The 18713-nt window shown below is 44.0% G+C and overlaps 2 protein-coding genes across 3 annotated transcripts in view; both read right to left on the reverse strand.

Annotated features, from left to right (window-relative positions):
• Positions 1-4604, reverse strand: part of LOC144128562 (prolyl endopeptidase) — a 48085-nt gene extending 43481 nt beyond the window's left edge. Inside the window, exons 1-2 of the mRNA XM_077662056.1 lie at positions 4401-4604; positions 609-736 (exon numbers count right to left, since the gene is read on the reverse strand). Of these exons, the coding sequence (XP_077518182.1) occupies positions 609-736; positions 4401-4466 (194 nt within the window). The 5' untranslated portion in view covers positions 4467-4604. The remainder of the gene's footprint in view (positions 1-608; positions 737-4400) is intronic.
• A 3348-nt stretch (positions 4605-7952) lies between these two features.
• Positions 7953-18713, reverse strand: part of LOC144128563 (E3 ubiquitin-protein ligase RNF14-like) — a 30815-nt gene continuing 20054 nt past the window's right edge. For both annotated transcript variants that reach the window (XM_077662058.1, XM_077662057.1), the window contains exons 7-9: positions 15027-15255; positions 12491-12663; positions 7953-8361 (exon numbers count right to left, since the gene is read on the reverse strand). In XM_077662058.1, the coding sequence (XP_077518184.1) occupies positions 8167-8361; positions 12491-12663; positions 15027-15255 (597 nt within the window). In that variant the 3' untranslated portion in view covers positions 7953-8166. The remainder of the gene's footprint in view (positions 8362-12490; positions 12664-15026; positions 15256-18713) is intronic.

Consider the following 18713-nt stretch of genomic DNA (forward strand, 5'->3'; position numbering starts at 1 on the left):
GCCATTATACCCTCCCGCTCCGTGTTTTCCTTTTTTTTTCCTCGTCCGGGGTCGGCTCCCCGCGGCTGCGGGGTGGGCGGCGGGGGACAGGGCGTTTTTCTTTTTTATTTGTTCCCCCTTTTTTCCCTTTCTATCTGTATCTTTTCTGGTATCCTTTGCCTCCGTTTGTTTCTTTTGTTCATGTGTCGTACATGTGTGCCAGTGCCAACTCCTTAAGAAGAGGAAGAAGACCCCTGTAACCGCAGTCTTGAGAAAGGACAGGCTCTGTCCGAAACGTCGACTCAAAATAAATCTATGGCTAAATGAAGCGTTTTCAACTTTGAATTTTTGCCTCTAGCAACCAAATACGTTTATCTTTCTGTAATATATATATATATATATATATATTACACACACACACACACACACACACACACACACACACACACACACACATGGGCAGGTGAGCAGCCTGCCACAAAGCCGGCTTCAGACAAACACACAATGGCTAAATGCGGGGAATAACGGCCACTATACTATAAGTGCTAGCACACTAAAACTAGGTGGGAGGCATGAGGAGTAAGTCACACATACTCTCTTTCCAGCGTGTCCACATACAAAGTGCTCACCGTTCTTTAATCTTCACTCGGTCCTTGCACTGCTCTAAGAAAGGTGTTGTAACAGCATTCTGAGCATCAACGAAGGCTTTCGTTTCCTCACTGTCTGGGTCTTCCATCCATCTGTAGGGGTCTGCCACCTGTAAGAGCAGCATTACGTACAGGGATTCTAGTGCAGGCACGAAATGCGAGAAAAAAAAAAAAAAACTCTAAGTACCTAATTCCTGAAGTTTTAATGCCATTTATGTGACCACACAGAATAACGTATACGCTCTACTATACTCTGTGAAAACTTTTTCTGGCAATGGTGCGGAAGCTACGGAGCCGAAACACACCCTCTCTTACTCAGAGGAATACAGTCTCTGCTTGCAGTCATCAGTTTTGTCTTACAACATAGTGTATTGTTAATGCAATAAGGAGTTTGTCTGGGCTAGTCGGTACATGGTACTAAATGAAGGCACAGCGCACGAAAGGCGGGACTGAGAAAGAGACACACAGCGCTGTGTTTGTCTCTTTCTCAGTCCCGCCTTTCGTGCGCTGTGCCTTCATGTATTGTTAATATTTATTATTTAAGGCATATTTTTAACACAACTGCTAACTTTCAACATTAAAAGTCAAGAAAATATGTCTAGAATCACCACGAATTTTTTCGGCACATCTAACTAAAAGAGGCCTTCATAATGGCGTCAGCTGCCCAGCGATGGAATGCACGTGACGCGGAGAGAATAACGCACCGGGCTATTTGGCAGAATGATACAATTAAGGAAGCTCTGCCCTTGTAGTTTTTCCTTCATTGTCAAGATTTTTATTTTTTTAATTTTGTCAGAGCACGGCCTTTACACAAAAGCAGCATCTTTCACTTCAATTTTCCACAATATTCCAAAGAAACTACTATATTGAGCTATATGGGCTGACGCTATATTTGTTATTTAGTTGTAGATAACCTAAAGGTTCTTAGTCGCTATTGCTGTCGCCATTGCTCGGGCCTGGCTCCTCACCACCCTCGTAAATGAAGTCGTCTTCAGTTCCATTCATTGTATTCCAAGTTCCTGTAACTAACTGGGGACACCACATGCGATGAATTCAAAATCTAAAAGCAGACAAGCTGAAGTGATGCCCTTCATAGCCAGCCTGCCGGCGTTGCTTCATGATTGGGCGCTGCCGCCAATTTCGAGTGTAGGCATCTCAATTCTGCTTTAAATGGCACACAGCAGCGCACGCTGAAAGATAATAATAATGATAGCAACAGGCAGCTGTCACCTGGCAGCTTCCTGGGGAGCATGCCAAACACCGAAATTTATACATGTGAAATGCAGTTCTCTTTGCAATTTTTTTTCCTCCAAATTATTGGATCCGAAGTTGACGGGAGCAGCCCATACATGCGCACGGCTTTTAGTAGAGTGTTTACGGTAGCTTAGAACCGTTCACATCATGATGGGCTCTCTATAATTTAGTTCCCCACGAGATGTGTACTATTGTACTCTGTGTTTATGCGGAAGAGCATATTTTTTTTCAAGCAACATCTTACCTTGCAACACTGTTAATTCATTACTTCCAGTCACATGCAGCATGAGGTTTGCCATCTGGCAGGTGTTCCAATTTGCGATGTTTCGCTTGAGTACTGACATACAATTTTAAAACTTTTATAACTTTATAACAGCCCTCTCAGCAAGATATTACACTTGAACATTCTTTCACCTATTTTGCGCCTTTGAGTGGAGGTTCCAGGCAATACCTGAGTAATTAGCTTACTTAATTGGGTCTTTTATGCATACAATGCAGTGCAGTTTGCTTGAAAGGATGAGCACCACGCAAATGTCAGTTAAATAGTATTCGGGCAAGTGCTTAATCTACACCATGGCCATAGGAGACCCATCCCTCCAAGCAAACTACGACACCTTGTATGTGTAAAGGCGTAAAATAAACAAGCCGATTACCGAGGCAGGCATTATCTAGAAGATATCCTGATTTGATGGCTACGCTCCCTACATGAGATAGGAAGGTTCAGCATACATGTCAAGCAACATTACTAGAACGTCACCAAGGTAATGCCACCTCAAAATGCATTAGCGGAGTACCGTAGAAGTTCTGGACATGCCACTGACTGGGATGCGGCTCTTGTAAATGGAAAAATCGTTATCAAAGTGCATGCCCATAAGAACCCTGCACACTCAATCAATGCCACAAGCAATAAAGCAGACATAAGGCAATCTCCCAGAAACATACTTATGATCTTTATAAAACATCATCCCAACATAAAAACATCAGCCCTTACATTTTATATCACTGTGATCACACCACCGTGCCATAACATTACTGTTTCCCCATTTCCTTCTGGCGAGCATATGTTTTGCCCATCGGTCCCAGGTACTAAACTGCCTCCTTGTGGAAAGCTCATCAGGCAAACTCAACACGAGTTTGCTGGAAGTTCATTACTGACTTCAGCACAGCAAATGATGTGAATGTTCTAGAATGATAAACTGTGTTAGGTTAAACCATTCTGTAGCATTTGCTTGTTTTTCTATTGACTACAAGTACACTGAAGAGCCACAGCGAGAGAACTGTTCATAGACGGTATTTTTAACTGTGGTTTTTTGACATCTGTTGTGCAGGCTGCCACTGACATATGTCAAGCAGACAACAGCTAAACTTGACCTCCCACTGCAGGCAGCAATGGGCTTCCTGCACGAAATTAATTTTGGGGTTCATGACACAAGGGCTACTGAACGACATGTCAAAAGCAAGGCGTTGCATCCTTACAGCTATTGAGTTTCATAAAACTATGCCGATGGAGGGTTTCAGAAAGGATTATGGCAAAGGGGGGGATAGGTAAACTGGTTGTTATTGAAAAAAAAAGTGGGAATCTCCGTTAGATTCTGACCAAGAAATGCTACCTACCCAAACAAGAAAGCATTCTGAGCCCTGTTAAGGTGTCAGACGGACACTTGGGTGAAACTGATGACCTGTCAGCGGTGCAAATGGCGTGACTATCTCCCTCACGGTTTCCACTCATAACCACTTGGACTGCAACAAATGCGCCCGATTCATAGCGTTCCATTCATGGTACAGCCAAATACATTTCTTTCCCACTCCCCTCAGCCATTCTCTCACGGCGTGCAGGGGTCCACCTTTTGTGAGACTGCAGCGCCTTTCTTTCCTTAACCTTACCGGCATGGCCCAGCAATGCAGACGCGCGAAATGCGTGGCTTCGGGCAGAGTGCGGATGCTTGTGCCTCAAGCTATGCGAAGGCGTTCCGCTTCGGTAACTTCATGCGACAGACCACTGCTCGTTATAGTGAGCGCTGCTGCTTCGCTGGCGCTGGTGATGCATAGAAATAAGTAGTTAGATATGGAAATAACAGCGTGTGTCTCTGTAAAGAGGGTCAGAAAATTCTGTACTACATAAGCCCTCCCTGTCCCTTTACTTCAGGCACTTTAGAGCCAGGCATGACACAGCTGTTCTTCAGATGGACTTCAAGTGCTTCGAACTTTGTGCCCATGCTAAAAAAAAAAAAGCAATGCAGCTCATAACGAACTCTGCTCTTTGTCACACCTACAAATGGGAGTCAAACTCACTGCTATTACTTTGCACAGCCTTATAAATTCAGTAAGCATGCGCTAAGCGTAGCAGCGAAAGTGCCGACGAAAATATGTCCCCAGAAGCGAATGACGGATCGGGCATAAAAAGTCGCAGAACCAAAAAGGGCAGCCAGTCCGCGCAGCTAGGCGGAACAAACCCCTTATAGGAGAAGACGCTGATAACTTGATGGATATGGCTTCAGTCGAAGCAGCGATGTTACTTGCCTTCACGCCATGGTATATGTCCACAACAGTTTCGTCTCGCCGCGGCGTTGGATACCGAAACTTCATTGCTACAAGATATTTGCTAGCTAAATCCAAGGAACGTAAACGGTTGAAGTTTAAGAGCACTCGAGTACGTGTTCCGATCCGAACGAACAATGCACCGAACACACCGAACGCTCGTGCCGGCGCCAGGGCTTCTCAATGTTGCCCGCTGCACTCCTGCCAATGTCGCAGAACGGCATTAGCGCCCAAAACACTCTGCGAATAACGCATCGGATTTGTTTCTCTGTTACCACTGCCTGCTCTATTTCCAAATATCTGACGCGGTCGTGTTAACAATGCACAGCTGTAAAAATTATTATTAGGATCCTTCAACTTGCACCACTGCAACAGGAATCGTGTGGACAGGCAGAAACGAACAAAATTTTCAGTCATGTTTCCAGAAAAAAATATAGGCGGCTATGCTCCTACACTACAGGAACAGGGGACTTTTCTCCCCCCCACTGTTCTCTAGTTATGCGTTTTTCACCTACCATAGTCATATATTATTGCAAACTTCTAAGCTCGTCACCCCATCCGACACACAAAAAGCTGTCAAATACGCTCTCTTCTCCTTGGCCTGAAAGTACATGCAACACGTGCAAGCTTTTGTCCAGCTTCACTGCTCTAGCAGTGGTTCTAAATTGGAAAACACAGACAACACAAAATGTGGATGCAATACCAGTTCAAAAACTAAGCGGGAAATTACTCACGAAGATTATAAGGGAGTAAAAATGTTAATGCACACAATGATTAAAGTACTGCAAACAGCACGAAGGAGATCAAGCCACAATCTTAACTTTGTGCTGCATGCATGACTTGCATGTACCTTATTAGACCAGCAATATACCAGGCAGGCCACAACCAATGAAGTGGAGTCTACTATCACGCTCAATAACATCTGCAACACACAAATTTTGGCAGGAGTATTCCAGAAAGCAGTGCGAGTTCAGCAGTGGTAGAAATTTATGCATTGAGCAGTCGATGAAAAGAAAATTTATATGTCATGCAATCGGGGGCTCTCTACGAAAGTGTATAAATTTGCTATAAAGCAGAAACCTCACTTGGTTCCTTTGAACTCGCTGCAAGTCATATTGAGCGCAACAGTACCACTGTGCATTCAAAATGAAACTAGACAAGGAAACGGCCAACAAAGTTATAAGTCCGAAAGGCATTGGGTTTGGGCTTGCTTCCATCTACGGACTGTTCCGCAAATACATGCACGCCATATAATGCTTCGCCGCTAAAACGGTGAATTGTTTCAGCTCAAATTTTGCACATAAATGGAGCATGACTAGCAGAGTTGTTTTATACCATATTTGCACTTGCGTGACTCGATTAGAAGGTGGATATTCGCAACCTCTGCAGCGGCGGCGAAGCAAAACAAGCAGCTGCCGTAGCAGTGGCGCTATCTTGTTTTGTTTGCAACAAAGATTCAGCCAATTAAGGAAGGCAGGGGGGATGTGGGTGGGCTGCTTTTGTTTCGTCGTCGCCCCACTGTATGCGAATATCCCGACTTTTCCTAGCTGATTCAGGCAAGTACCCCAAACAAATGTGCTAAAAAACAATTCTGCCAACCAAATGCCATTTCTGTGCGAGATTTGAGCTCAAACAATTCACTGGTTTAGCTGAAAGAAGCATTCTATATGGCACGCGTATAGTCACGGAACGTGCTGTACAGGCTTAGTTTAGCTGAGAGAAGCATTCTATGGCACACATATAGTTGCGGAAAACGCTGTACAGGCACAAACACCCTCTTCACCCTTTCAAGTGCCATTTATGATTTCAATTCAAAACATATTTTTCTGCCCAAGTAATATTTCCAGGCCTTAGGAAAGCCAACTGATCAGTTTTCCAACGAAACACACCAATGATTAATGTTTTACGTGCATGTACAAAACAAGCTGTCAAAATAATTGGAAACTGTAATACTAAAATCTCAGAATTTATGAAATTAAAATGCTAGGGTTCGTGGAATCTTTTTTTTTTTTTTTTTGATGGAGCACATAGGGCTAGAAATTCAGAAATAAATGACATTAGTAGTGGTGGCAAAATGTGCCTGCATGAAAATGGCAGAGGACAATTGCTATCATGCTGCTTTGACAAACATTTTCTGCATTTGTTAGCACAAAGAAGCACCCTATTTGTAATATTTAGGACACTAAATTCATCTGAAACAAAGGAATCAGTGCCAGGTGAAGCACACACTGATAAGAGGCTGAGAGTTAGAAATGTACACAGTTACATATACAGCTTTTAAGAGTAAGTCTGGTCCCATAGATCCAATGTCTGCATGCATCTGTCAGGCAACCAGTCATGGGCTTTGGCCTTTCCCGAGTTTTCCCCCACACATGGCTATGTACACTGACGGAGCACGACTTGCATCTCATTCCATGCTACTATAGTGTGCTGACTTTTACACTTTACCACAAGTGAACACGTAAAAAATTTCAAGGACATTTCTTTTCTGTTGCTGACTGTTAACTACTTCAGGCATGAATTATGATCCAGTAAGAGAACATTTTCACAATTTCAGATTTTTGTAAGGAGCATGCCAGGACTGCATATAAAAAAATTCGACCTCCAATTATTACCTACTATTAGGCAATTTTTGTCAGGCCCTCGTATGTGCACATTGTCACTGAACACTATTTTCAAGGTCTCATTTATACTTCACCTCATTCTTGTCACAATCACTCAAGTCGCTATGCAAATAAACCACTATATCTGAAGCACCTAAAAGCATTTAAGCCTGGAAAACAAGAAAAGGAAAATTGGCGATACAGCCAAACCAGAGCTACCATAACACATCAAGCCATGCATTAAAAAAAATAAAACTGATTACAGAGTTTTATTTGCATGCCTGAGTCTAGAGGTATTTTTGTGCACAAGATTTTTCAAACTTAGTGCATTTTTTGCTCCCACATTTGCAAGACATTTGTAGAAATTGGCCCCTGCATAGGCAAGACTTGATAGTTCTTTGGTGATGTCCACACAGTATGACGACACAGCACATCAAGGGGTTAATTTAGCTTGCAGTTGAAACTTTCATGCTTGTTAGAACCGCTCTCAAGTAAACATAGTGTTCTTGCGATATTATGGTCTCACTTTGGGTTGCTTTATTTTCGTGCACCTACGAACCTCATTTCTTTTAACCAGCAATACAGGCTCCATTTCAACTGCATTAACAAGCAGGAACCATTTATAACGTTGGATTGTGTATGCACAAATCCACTTGACGTAATATTGCGACCTTTTTTGTAATTCACAAAAAATAGGCAAAACCAAAGAAGGAAACAAATGCTGGAAGCTTTAGCACTTGATTGCATCTATTGTGTTTAACCAGTTCTATGGCAGCAGGAGGATGCATTGCACACAATTTTTTTCTTCCATCAAACAATGCATACACGTCGCTCTAAACACTCCAAGGTCTGCAACATCAAAGTGCATGTTAGTGTGCATCCCCCGATAATTAATTCTGCATAATTATATTCACAATCCAGTCACCAAACAGCAAAGAAAAGAAAATTTATTGCAGAAACTTTTCCTAAGCGTTCTCTGACAAATGCAGTTTTTTTTAATTCTCCAAGTCCAGTCAAGTGCAACACTTCAAAGTCCCAAGGAGTGGTGTCCTCTGTACACACAAACACACACACACAATGCCTGCAAGGGTGGCTAGTTAGGCACAGTCTTGGACGGGATCGATGAGGGGTATGGAGCAGGGCGTTCACAAGAACTCTCCGAACTCGTGGTCGTCATCAGCTAGCTCCTCTGCCCCTTCAAAGAGCTTGTTAAAGCAGCTTGACCTTGGATCACTGAAATGCTGGTACGGGTTGCCAGACGCCTTGAGAGACACCAAGCAGATCCAGCAGAAGTAAGTGCCACAGCGCCAGCAGGTCATCTTGTTGCAGCCATCTTGCTTCTGCAAAAATGCCATTGGATAATGAAAGCGTGTCTCCGGCATACCATGAAGCTAAGCTTTGAGTTAAATGAACAGTATGTAGTATTGAGTGAGCTTGCTATTGTTCACGATATTGTTCCAGCACGACGTACAGAAGAAACAAAAGAAAGACACTTGTTTCGTCATTCTTGCTGTCCCTTGTGTTTGCTTCCCACGAACAATGTGTTAAATGAATACTGCACTACGGTGCGCACAGTGAGAAGTCCAGAACATGTGACCAGTGCACTGAGTTACAAAGAAAGTGAAATGTGGTGCACAGCTGCATTTGCTGACTGCTTGAGGGTTTCAGTGCAGCAAAAAATGTGTGCAATACAGAAGTACATTGCTAGTTGCCTTCAAACCGTCATTTACACAATCTGTTTACTCAATAAATGTGTGCTGTGCGATGCCAATGCAAGTTCAAGATCCCCAGTGATCAAAATCATGCTGAGCCCTACATTACAGCACTTCTGTCTCTTTCTCCTTTCACTTCTACCTTCACTCCTTCCCCTTACGGTGTGGTTGAGAAGTCCACTGAAAAGGGAGACAGTTACTGTGCCCTTCCATCTCCTCAAAACGGATTTCCATTTTAATTTTTCTCTTTTAACCCTATCAAACGACATTTTTTTCGTTGAAAAGAACCCTTTTCCTGCCTAAATATAGTATATATTCAGGCATTAAAAAAGACCATTCGTTAGTTTTTCAGCGCTAAATACTAGTAGTTATTTTACTGCAGGGATGTGCAAAATTTCACACTAAGTGTCATAACTAATGAAAATAGTGACATCGAAATGCTGTGACCTATCAAGTAAACACCCGGAGGATCGTGGGAGTTATTCTATATTTCAAATGTGCACATTATGGTTGAAATTGTGAAAAAAAAAAAAATGACGTTACTATTGGTGGCAAAATATGTCTTCACAAAAATGCTGTTTCGCAAAATTTTATTTACTGCATTTCCTATTATAGCATAAAAAACCACCCTTTTTCCACATGAAAGATGCAAAATTCACCTGAAATAAAGAAATCACCGCTAGGTGCAATCACACTCAAGAAAAGCTGCGAGTTTGCTTTTGCTTTGTACACAATTGTGTACATAGCGTGTCAAAGGGTTAAATCCTTTTCAGGTTAGTGGTGATGGAACACATGCCCATTTTTATAAGTCTAAAATCAACTCAGTAGTATCAATTTCATGTCACGCTGCATGACTGTTGTTTCTAGTTTGTTTTTTGAGGGGGCACTGAACGGGAATACAAGTTAAGCTAGAGTGATGATGGTTTACGGTTTAGGGTGTCTAACGTCTTGAAGCGGCTCAGGCTATGAGGGATGCGTAGTGAAGGTATCCAGAAATCTCGACTGCCTGGGGTTCTTTAACATGCACTGACATCACACAGAACAAGGGCCTCTAGAATTCGCCCGCCGCGGCCGGGATCGAACCAGCGTCTTTCGGGTCAGCAGCCTTAACCACTGAGCCACTGTGGCGGAGTGATGAGTTAGTGTGATGCGATAGTAACTACATCATTTCTGCAAGAACAGAGCTTTGGTAAGACCAGTGGTGGGACAGGAAACTGGCTTCTTGTAGCAGCTTTCGTAGCAAAAGAAATCGCAGTTTGTAGCAGCAATTTCAAGTTTTGTAGCAGAAAAAATGGCATTTTGCCGCAGATATTTGAGATTTTGTACCAGAAAAAGCTGTTTCGTAGCAAAATTTCATGTCTCGAAACACTTCAATAAAGAAGCTTGTTTTATCTCTGGAACAGCCAATTTGCTCAGGCATTTATGACGACCACAGCCATGCAAAAACAAGCTTCAAGCCCAAATTCAGTCTAAAGTGCTGTTATTTCCTTAAAAAGCCCCAGAAGTAAGCAAACAGGAGATTTTGCTAAAAACAAAGCTGTTTTTTATTCAGGGGGAAGACATAACGAGATATGTAACAAAGCTATAAAGAATAATACCATTGTTAAAACTGCAAACTTCAGGTACTATTTCCTCTCTTTCGTTGATGACTCCGACAGTGAATTTCGTTTTTGCTCTCGGCAGAGTTATTTAGCGGCGTTTTGACGCACACATGGCGCAAAAGTAGCCAAGAAATCGATTTTGTAGCAGCATGTAGCAGGATTTCTGATTTGGCGCAGTTTGGCGTAATTTGCGCAGCAGTTCCACCACTGCAGGCCAGAAAATCTCATAAGAGCAAAGTAAACAGGCCAAACACGTCAGGGATTTCTGCAAATGTGCCTGGAGAAATCAATTTTTCACTGGCCACGATTTGCTCGCTGCTTTCTCATGTAGTGTTATATCGCTGCCAATGGACAAGTACTGTAAAAATATGGGGACAACAGCATGGCGAGTGTAGCTAAGAACGCGAAGAGTCTCAATTAAAACAGTACAAACCATCTGATGTTTCGAGACAAAAACAATAGTGCTGAGTCTTCTGTCTCGCATTCCATGCCCTCAGCCTGCCTGTAGCCGTTGCATGCTGCAAGGTCAGGATCACAAGCTCCCAACAACATTTACGCTCGGAAGCAGCACCTCTGGCTGACCAGAGAGCTGTGGCGACCACATGTGATAAAAATTATGCAACCTTCCTGGGTTTAGGGGCCTACAAATATAAGAACATATTGGGAATTCCATTTGATATTTTCTCAGCAACACAGCCATCTATCCGCGCGCGCACGCACACACACACACACACGCACACACAAAAACGGTAGTGTTCCCGAGCATCTAGCACTGCATCTTGCTTAGTTTGCTATTTCCATTTATGCGAAGTAAGCGGGTATGTGGCTTGCAAATCATGAAAAATGGCCAAAAACTGGTTTTTTAAAATCACTCTATCTGCTCATATGCGTTGTTTTCTTCTATGCTGCCCCGAAGTTTAACTGCTGAAATCCACTGGCAAGTAGAAAACCATTTCGTGAAACACAGTGGCACTACATATTGAGGAAACGTTTGTAAAACTGCTGCTTTTCTCCATTTTGGTTTTCCTGACTAGATGGTCACCTCTTGTAGAGCAGATTTCTTCATGCTGTTAGGCCTATTTTACCCTCTTTGTTTTGTTGCACACAAACTTCATTGAATGAGATTACAATCTAGTTTTTCTTTAGACAGATTGTAAAATTTAGGTGTGACATCTTGCTCACAGTTTAGACATATCTGTGCCATCGGCCTTGTAAAAATGAAAACAAACAAAAAATTGTTTTGTGGAGGCAAAACTTCTAAGATTTTCAACATGCATAGCATGCGCTCAGAATGTAGTGAATTTTGACCCAGTCTTCGACCTCAATTTTTAGAATCTGCAGGCTTTCCACAACTATAGAAGAGAAAAAATTGTAGATGAAAAAAGTTCTTCAGATATAATACTGAAATTTTGCACACTTAAGTTTGAAAGCATTACTAATTAAAAAAAATCATTAAAATCCATCAAAAAATAAGAAAGCTGCTACTGAAAGCCATGTCCCCAGTTGAGCTGGGAGGTGCGATCCAGTTAGGTAGGACCGATCAACTCAAGCCAAATAGCAGCAGGTGCCTCACAGAGGGCTTCATAGTACTTGTATTTTTGTTTGGTTTGGTTTGGCTTACGCGGTTTAACGTCCCAAAGCAACTCAGGGCTATGAGGGATGCTGTAGTGGAGGGCTCCAGATAATTCTGACCACCTGGAGTTCTTCAACATGCACTGACATCGCACAGCAAATGGGCCTCTACCATTTTGCCTCCAACGAATGCGACTGCCATGGCCGGGATTGTACCTGCGTCTTTTGTGTCAGTAGCCGAGCATCATAACCACTGGGCCACAGCGGCAGCTCAAAGTACCGCATTCACATGCTTTCTTTACTATTTTTCAAAACCACCACTTGCCTCGGCAGTCTGTACTGCATGGACTTGGTAAAGCTATACTGTATACAGTGACCGTTCCGATTGGACAATGGCTCACATAAAGACACCTTGAGTTCTTAGGTCACAGAGTACCTCTGGTCCGAGAAAGCAGGACAGGCACAAATGCAACGAACCAGCGACAGCCCCATTTGCCACACAAACTGGTGCCTTGTCTATTTGCACATCTAAGCAGACTGTGGACAAGGTTGATAACTGCATCACAGCTAGTGCGCACACAGACCTCAATCGAGATACCACAGTGCGGGCACTTCTTGCTGTTCTCTTGCATCCAGTCCTGGGTCAGGGACTCGTCCACCAGAAGCTGCAAAGTGCGCCTTCCATAGCGCTTCTCCATTGCTTGCTTGGCAGCTGGAGTCGCTGAGAGGTACTCATCACGGATAGCCCGCTGCTCTCCTGCATTTGGCATCAGCAATGCCCTTTACTCACAGCAGCAAGCCACAAGGAGGACCTAGTGCACCTTGGACCTTTCTTGGTGGCCTTCTTATGACAACACAGCACATCTGCTCTCCTTAATCTAGAGCAATGATTTAAAGAGACACCGAGGACAAATTGAAGTTGGTCTGTACCTCAGACTATGCATTATAATCACAAAGAGACCACTCTCATTGACAACGCTTTTATAAGCTAGAAACGAAATAAAGAAAAACGAAATACAGGCGTTGCCATCACTGCCCGACTTCACATGTAAACTGCGTGCGCCCACAACAAATTTTTGTCGACAATCCAGAACTACGCTACACCATCATTAGCTTCAAAATGGTGGCAAGCAGTTCTTCTCGGTGTAGAAGTCATGAGTTTGAACTGAGTGGCGGCAGAATTTTTAAATTAAATTTTTTCCGCCCCAAATTGATTTCTTGCTGCTGTTCAAATGTCAACATGCCCAGAAAGGGCAGAGCATCAACTTTTTTTACTAAGAACAGTAACTGGATAGAGTTGCCCTCAGTGTCTCTTTAAGACAGGGACGCAATAGTTAAAGCCCCTAGTTTCTCACGATTCCATGAAAAATGGATTTGAGCACTTTTTGCGGAATCGCGTTAGAAGCCACACTGTCTTTTTTTATTAATGACATAGAATCACAAGGGTCTGTGTAAGCAAAAATGGCAACCGCCGTCATGCGTGATGCATGACACGCACCGTGTGACACACCTGCCCATCGGACTGTGAGCAAACTGGCCACTGTGCCAGGTGGCAGTTAAATAATTGATTGGTCGCAAGAGGTTTCTCGCTTAACCGCTGCATCCAGGAGTGGAATAAGCACTCCTAACAATCTATGAATGTAAAGTAGAAAATGACCAATTCCGCATACATGGGCATTGCCTACAACACAAAAAGCAGCAACAAAAAATGCCAATGTGTTCATACGATCCACCAAGGATCACTTAGGAGTTTCTGCAGCGACAACTGTTAGCGCCCATTCTTGGGTTTTGCATCACATTAGTTGTATGTTGTAGTCATTGGCGTAGCCGGTGGATGCGTTTCCATGGAAACCACTCACGAGGGTGGTTAGTGTGTAAGGAAGAGGGCATGGCGAGAGAGTAAGAAGGCGAAACTGGTGGGTGGTTACCAGGAGAGTCACCCGGAGGTAGATACCCTATAAGGGGGTTACCACAAGAACCATCTGGACGGTGGTTACCGCACATGCCCCCACCACCCCGAGAACATCCGAGTAAAAAACACCTGAGAACAGCAAACAGTTTTGACAGTAACTGAGTTAGAACATCCAAAGATGCATGCTGGCGTGACTGATTTTAGGGCGATCGGCAGTGACATGGTGACCATGACGAATGCATATGAGCTCCAGCTGCAGGAGTTAACCAATAAACATCAAACACGGCTTTGTTGAGCATACTGGTAGCGACTCAAAAGTGCTGCATTGGTCGTACAATGTATCAAGCTTATCTTTTTCATTTCGCTTCATTTTAAACTCGCTTGGTCCATATACTCTTAGCGTCTTACATGTAGGACATCGCTTTTTTGCACAGTAACTCTAAAAGTTTATTGTATTATACGCTTGAGAGGCTCTTAACTTTTCCTGTGCAAGCACTGCATTGTGTGTGTTCAGAAAGAGTAACCAGTTTCCTCGGGAAGCAGCAAGCAGATTCAACTGCATCAACTGCATTGCAATTCCGCAAGGAAAGCAAACAAGATTTGAGCCCTTCCACGAGTAAACTGCCACGCATTATGAGAAATGAGACATTACAGTTGATCTCAAATGCCTCAAGCTTTACAAATGGCAACAAGTAGTGTATTTGCCTAGTGTTCCAAATTGTAGGATGTCTCAAAAGTCGATGCTGAGAAAAATCTTTCTATCAATAAAAGGATGGTTCTGAATTCTGTGGCGAAAACATTTTATATAAAAATCATTTTAATTATTTTCACTTCCTGAAGTTCAGACATGTATAGGTTAATTCAAATATTTTACACAGTCCAATGGGCTTCAAATTAATGAGGTTCTACAGTATATCTCATGCGTGTTACATCTTGCATGAAAAACTGTGGGGTTTCGCAATGAATTTGCAGAATTTTAAAATTTCCAGCGCATAATACCAGGGTCTTTAAGGTGCAAACGGAGTCACTTTTGCAAAGTCTAAAGTAAGGCTGCGCAGACCTGCTCAATACGAGGATTCCTTTTCATAAAACCAGGGTCCTTAAGGTGCAAACGGAGTCACTTTTGCAAAGTCTAAAGTAAGGCTGCGCAGACCTGCTGAATACAAGGATCCCTTTTCCAAGGGCCAGGTCATGAATGAAAGACTGACCTGGCCTGAGTCGACATGGCTGGACACCATGGTAGACCATGCGGCAGTAGAGACAAAAGACAAAATAGCAGCTTGCACACTGGGCCATGGGAAGGTCGGGGTCAGTCACCACTGGTCGCTGGCACTGTAGCCTTGGGCAGTACGTCAGGTCTGCCTGGGAGTCCAGGTAGGCATTCAGCAGGCTCTCATCGTAGCGCGAGCCCAAGGCATCGCCCACCAGTGACTTCACCTGCGTATCATCCAAATCCTCAATTATCAATCATCAAGTGACAAAAATGACGTCAAAATGAGCTGCCACAGTGCCCCTTTATTTTGCACAGGCAATACACTCATGGCACACCTTCTCTTCTGAAATATTGGTAGGTTCAGCTAGCATGTTGCTAGCTTTTAATGAATAAAGAAATGAAAACTAGTCTTGAGGAAATGAAATGGCACAGTAACTGTCTCAATTCTCGATGAAAGCACAGAGGGAGATGGGATGAAGTAGTGAAAAGAGGAGGAGAAAGAAAGAGGTGTCGCAGTGGAGGGTTATATAATAATTTCGACCACCTGAAGTTCTTTAACGTGCCCTGGCACTGCACAGCACAAGGGAGCCTTTTGTGTTTCGCCTCCATCGAAACACAGCCACCAAGGCCAGGACCTTTACAGTGACAAACACAATCCTCTCAAATGACTTAAGACTCAGGGCAACCTCTCTTACAGTGCAACCACTCTGAGACTTCTTCCTTCCTGAGCAGATGTTTTCAGGCTCGAATGCTCAGTTTTTAAATAACTAGTCGACATAACTCTCCTGATATTGCATTTGCCTTTGAAGAATGGTTAAGGAGTTGAGGTCAGCCACCATTAGAGTTCCCAATTTTTTCTTCTTGGCAGTCAAGTAAAAGGTGTTGTGCTTCATTTGGTTTAGTCGTGCTGCAAAGGGAGCTGCATGTGAAGACTTCAACACATACTGGCAACTGGTGTAGACTGCTACATTGATACATGGCAGATACCTCAGCTGCACTGGACGCCACACACACGTCTCTGTTTGCTAATAAAAAACAAACTATCATATTGTGACGGACTAGAACATACATACGGTCCTTTGGCTTGCCTAGCGCGGGCAGGAGCGCTCGTGCTAGGCCCGCAGCCATTAAATCATATCACCGTTAACTGTCACCTCGTCTGGTTCTTCGGCTCGCAGTCATGTAACATTTGGTGTGAGGTGCTAGCCACCTTCATCATCCCAGTCCCGGAGCTTAGAAGCCTGCTGTCCACCAAGGTCTTCTCTGGGGTGCTCGGGGCTTCGCATATCCCGGCATTCCCCTCCCTGCCAGATATGCCCCGACGCCGCCACTCTCCTCTGCCCTGCCCCAACCGGAAGACACAATGACATGACTATGACCACACTGATCAGAGAGCGCCGCCACTGACCCGAGACCCCACTGACCACCCACCCACACATGAGAACACAGCACCCCAGCCCCTGCCTTTGGGTGCATCCACGGGTCTCGGCGTTGGCTTCTGGCGACTGGTGCCTCCTCAGTCTTCGCGGACCTGTCTTCACCCGCTCATCACCTTCTCTTCTCTGTTCATCCCTTCTGCCATGCCCATCGTCATGTCCAGCGCTTCATCGCCACTGCCATTTTTCTAGTTCGCACGATCGAGACGATCGCTTCGTGGCCTCCAGTGATGTGACGGACTAGAAGATGACGAAATGGGCAGTAGCGCGGGCAGGAGCGCTCGTGCTAGGCCCGCAGCCATTAAATCATAACATCGCTTTCTGTCACCTCGTCCGGTCCTTTGGCTTGCCTAGCGCGGGCAGGAGCGCTCGTGCTAGGCCCGCGTCGTGCTAGGCCCGCGGCCATTAAATCATATCATCGCCATCTGTCACCTCATCCGGTCCTTTGGCTTGCCGTCATGCAACCTGCTGTGTAAATGATGATAAAGATGACGGCCACGCACCAGCTCGTGTTCTACATGAGCATGCAGCATGGGACTGCTGCAGCAGGCTTCTCCAGCAACGACAGCTACAGTCAACCGGCATGACCTGAAATTCGTGACACTGCCGGCACCATTCAATCTGACTGTAAAGTTTTGGCCACCTTATCTCTGTGGCTAGCATGCAGCAACTGTGGGACACGAGAGCGTGCAGTAGTTTGTGTAATAACCAGAGATCTCCATGTCAGGCATTCTTAATGCAATGCCAGTGCTGTGTTTATCCATCAGTAGGGTGTGAATTCATCTCTTATGAATTTTGCATTATTGCCTTTCTGTTCTAGAGCTCTCATAGCATGCCGTTGTGTTGTGCAAGCTGAGCTGTCTTGGTTGCTGTGACTGGCGACAAGGCTTCAAAAACACTAGCCGTCACGGGGCGACCATGGTTCTTTGTCACTGCTCGGTATTGGCACTCAGCCCAGAGCCTCGGTGTTCTGATGATTTTTTTTACTTGCCTTTGTAAGACCATAGCCACATGTAGACAAAAATAAGCACCAAGTAGTCACTTGGGGAGAAGGGACTTAGGGAGAAGACTCGGAACTTACCGGATGATGGCATACACCTACATTGGCTTCTACAGTAGGTGACTGTTAGCTCAATGCTGTGGCTACAGCAGCATTTGGTTGTACTCCTGAACGTTGATTTTCAGTGAAAAACCAGCACTGCTCAGCAAAAAGCAATCAGTATGTCTACATCCTCACAGCAGCTGCAACATAACTCAGTTCATTGCAAGACATGTATTAAAAATGTCTTACAGTAGAATTTCATTGATACGGTCCCGGTTGATACGAATTTTGGGATGATACGAATTCATAAAATGCCTTGGCCAGAGCGCATTGTGTTAAATGGGCAGGAATTCGCATGTTACAACAGCCCCCTACTTGCAGATGATAAAAAAACACACGAGCCACGACCGCACCCTCCTCGAGCACCATGTACTTGCTGCGGGTGCATGCATCGCCAATGTTGGGATCACTAGTTGTGCGATACGCACCATGAGCAGCGAGTGGCTGGCGCTGCGATCACCAGTCACATTGTGCACACTGTGAGCAGCGCACAGTGGCACGTGACAGTAAAAAAAACCTTAACAGCCAAAAACAGATTTGTGTAAATCTGGCTTATGAATGTTGTTCATTTTGGATGATATGAATATTTTTCATGACCTCGTGAGATTCGTATGATTGAGATTATACTGTATTGCAGTGTTCGTTTCTAATGCTTTCGACTATAATGCCTTATTTTGCAGATAATTTGAGCATTTTGTTAACCCTATCAGATGTTAATAAATCAAGTTTTAGCATGTCAGTGGCTACTGTCGCTTGGTCCTGCCTTGCAAGGTTCAGACAAAAAAACAAACACCAAAACTGAGTACAAATGATAAGTGAACTAATAGCATTGCTAACCCTGAGTTTTAGCCCTTTTAAAGTTCTTAATTAAAAAAACTACATCGCGCCTTTGTCAGCCCAAACGTGGGTTAGTTTGTGACTGATATGCACCCATGTTTCATTCACATAAAAGACTCCTCTTCAGCTTCTCAAGTGCCTTAATTAGAAGCAGGTATGAGCAGTGTCAATGTACAATGTCTGCTGCCCTGACCAACAGTGCACTACGAGACCACTCCCTGAACCTAAAGCTAGCCTTTGTCATATGAACAGCAATGTATCATCCTTTTCAAAGAGTCATCTCAATTTTTCCACTGCGGACGCCTTC

This window comes from Amblyomma americanum, chromosome 4 (assembly GCF_052857255.1).
Source record: "Amblyomma americanum isolate KBUSLIRL-KWMA chromosome 4, ASM5285725v1, whole genome shotgun sequence".
In the NCBI taxonomy this organism is placed as follows: domain Eukaryota; kingdom Metazoa; phylum Arthropoda; class Arachnida; order Ixodida; family Ixodidae; genus Amblyomma; species Amblyomma americanum.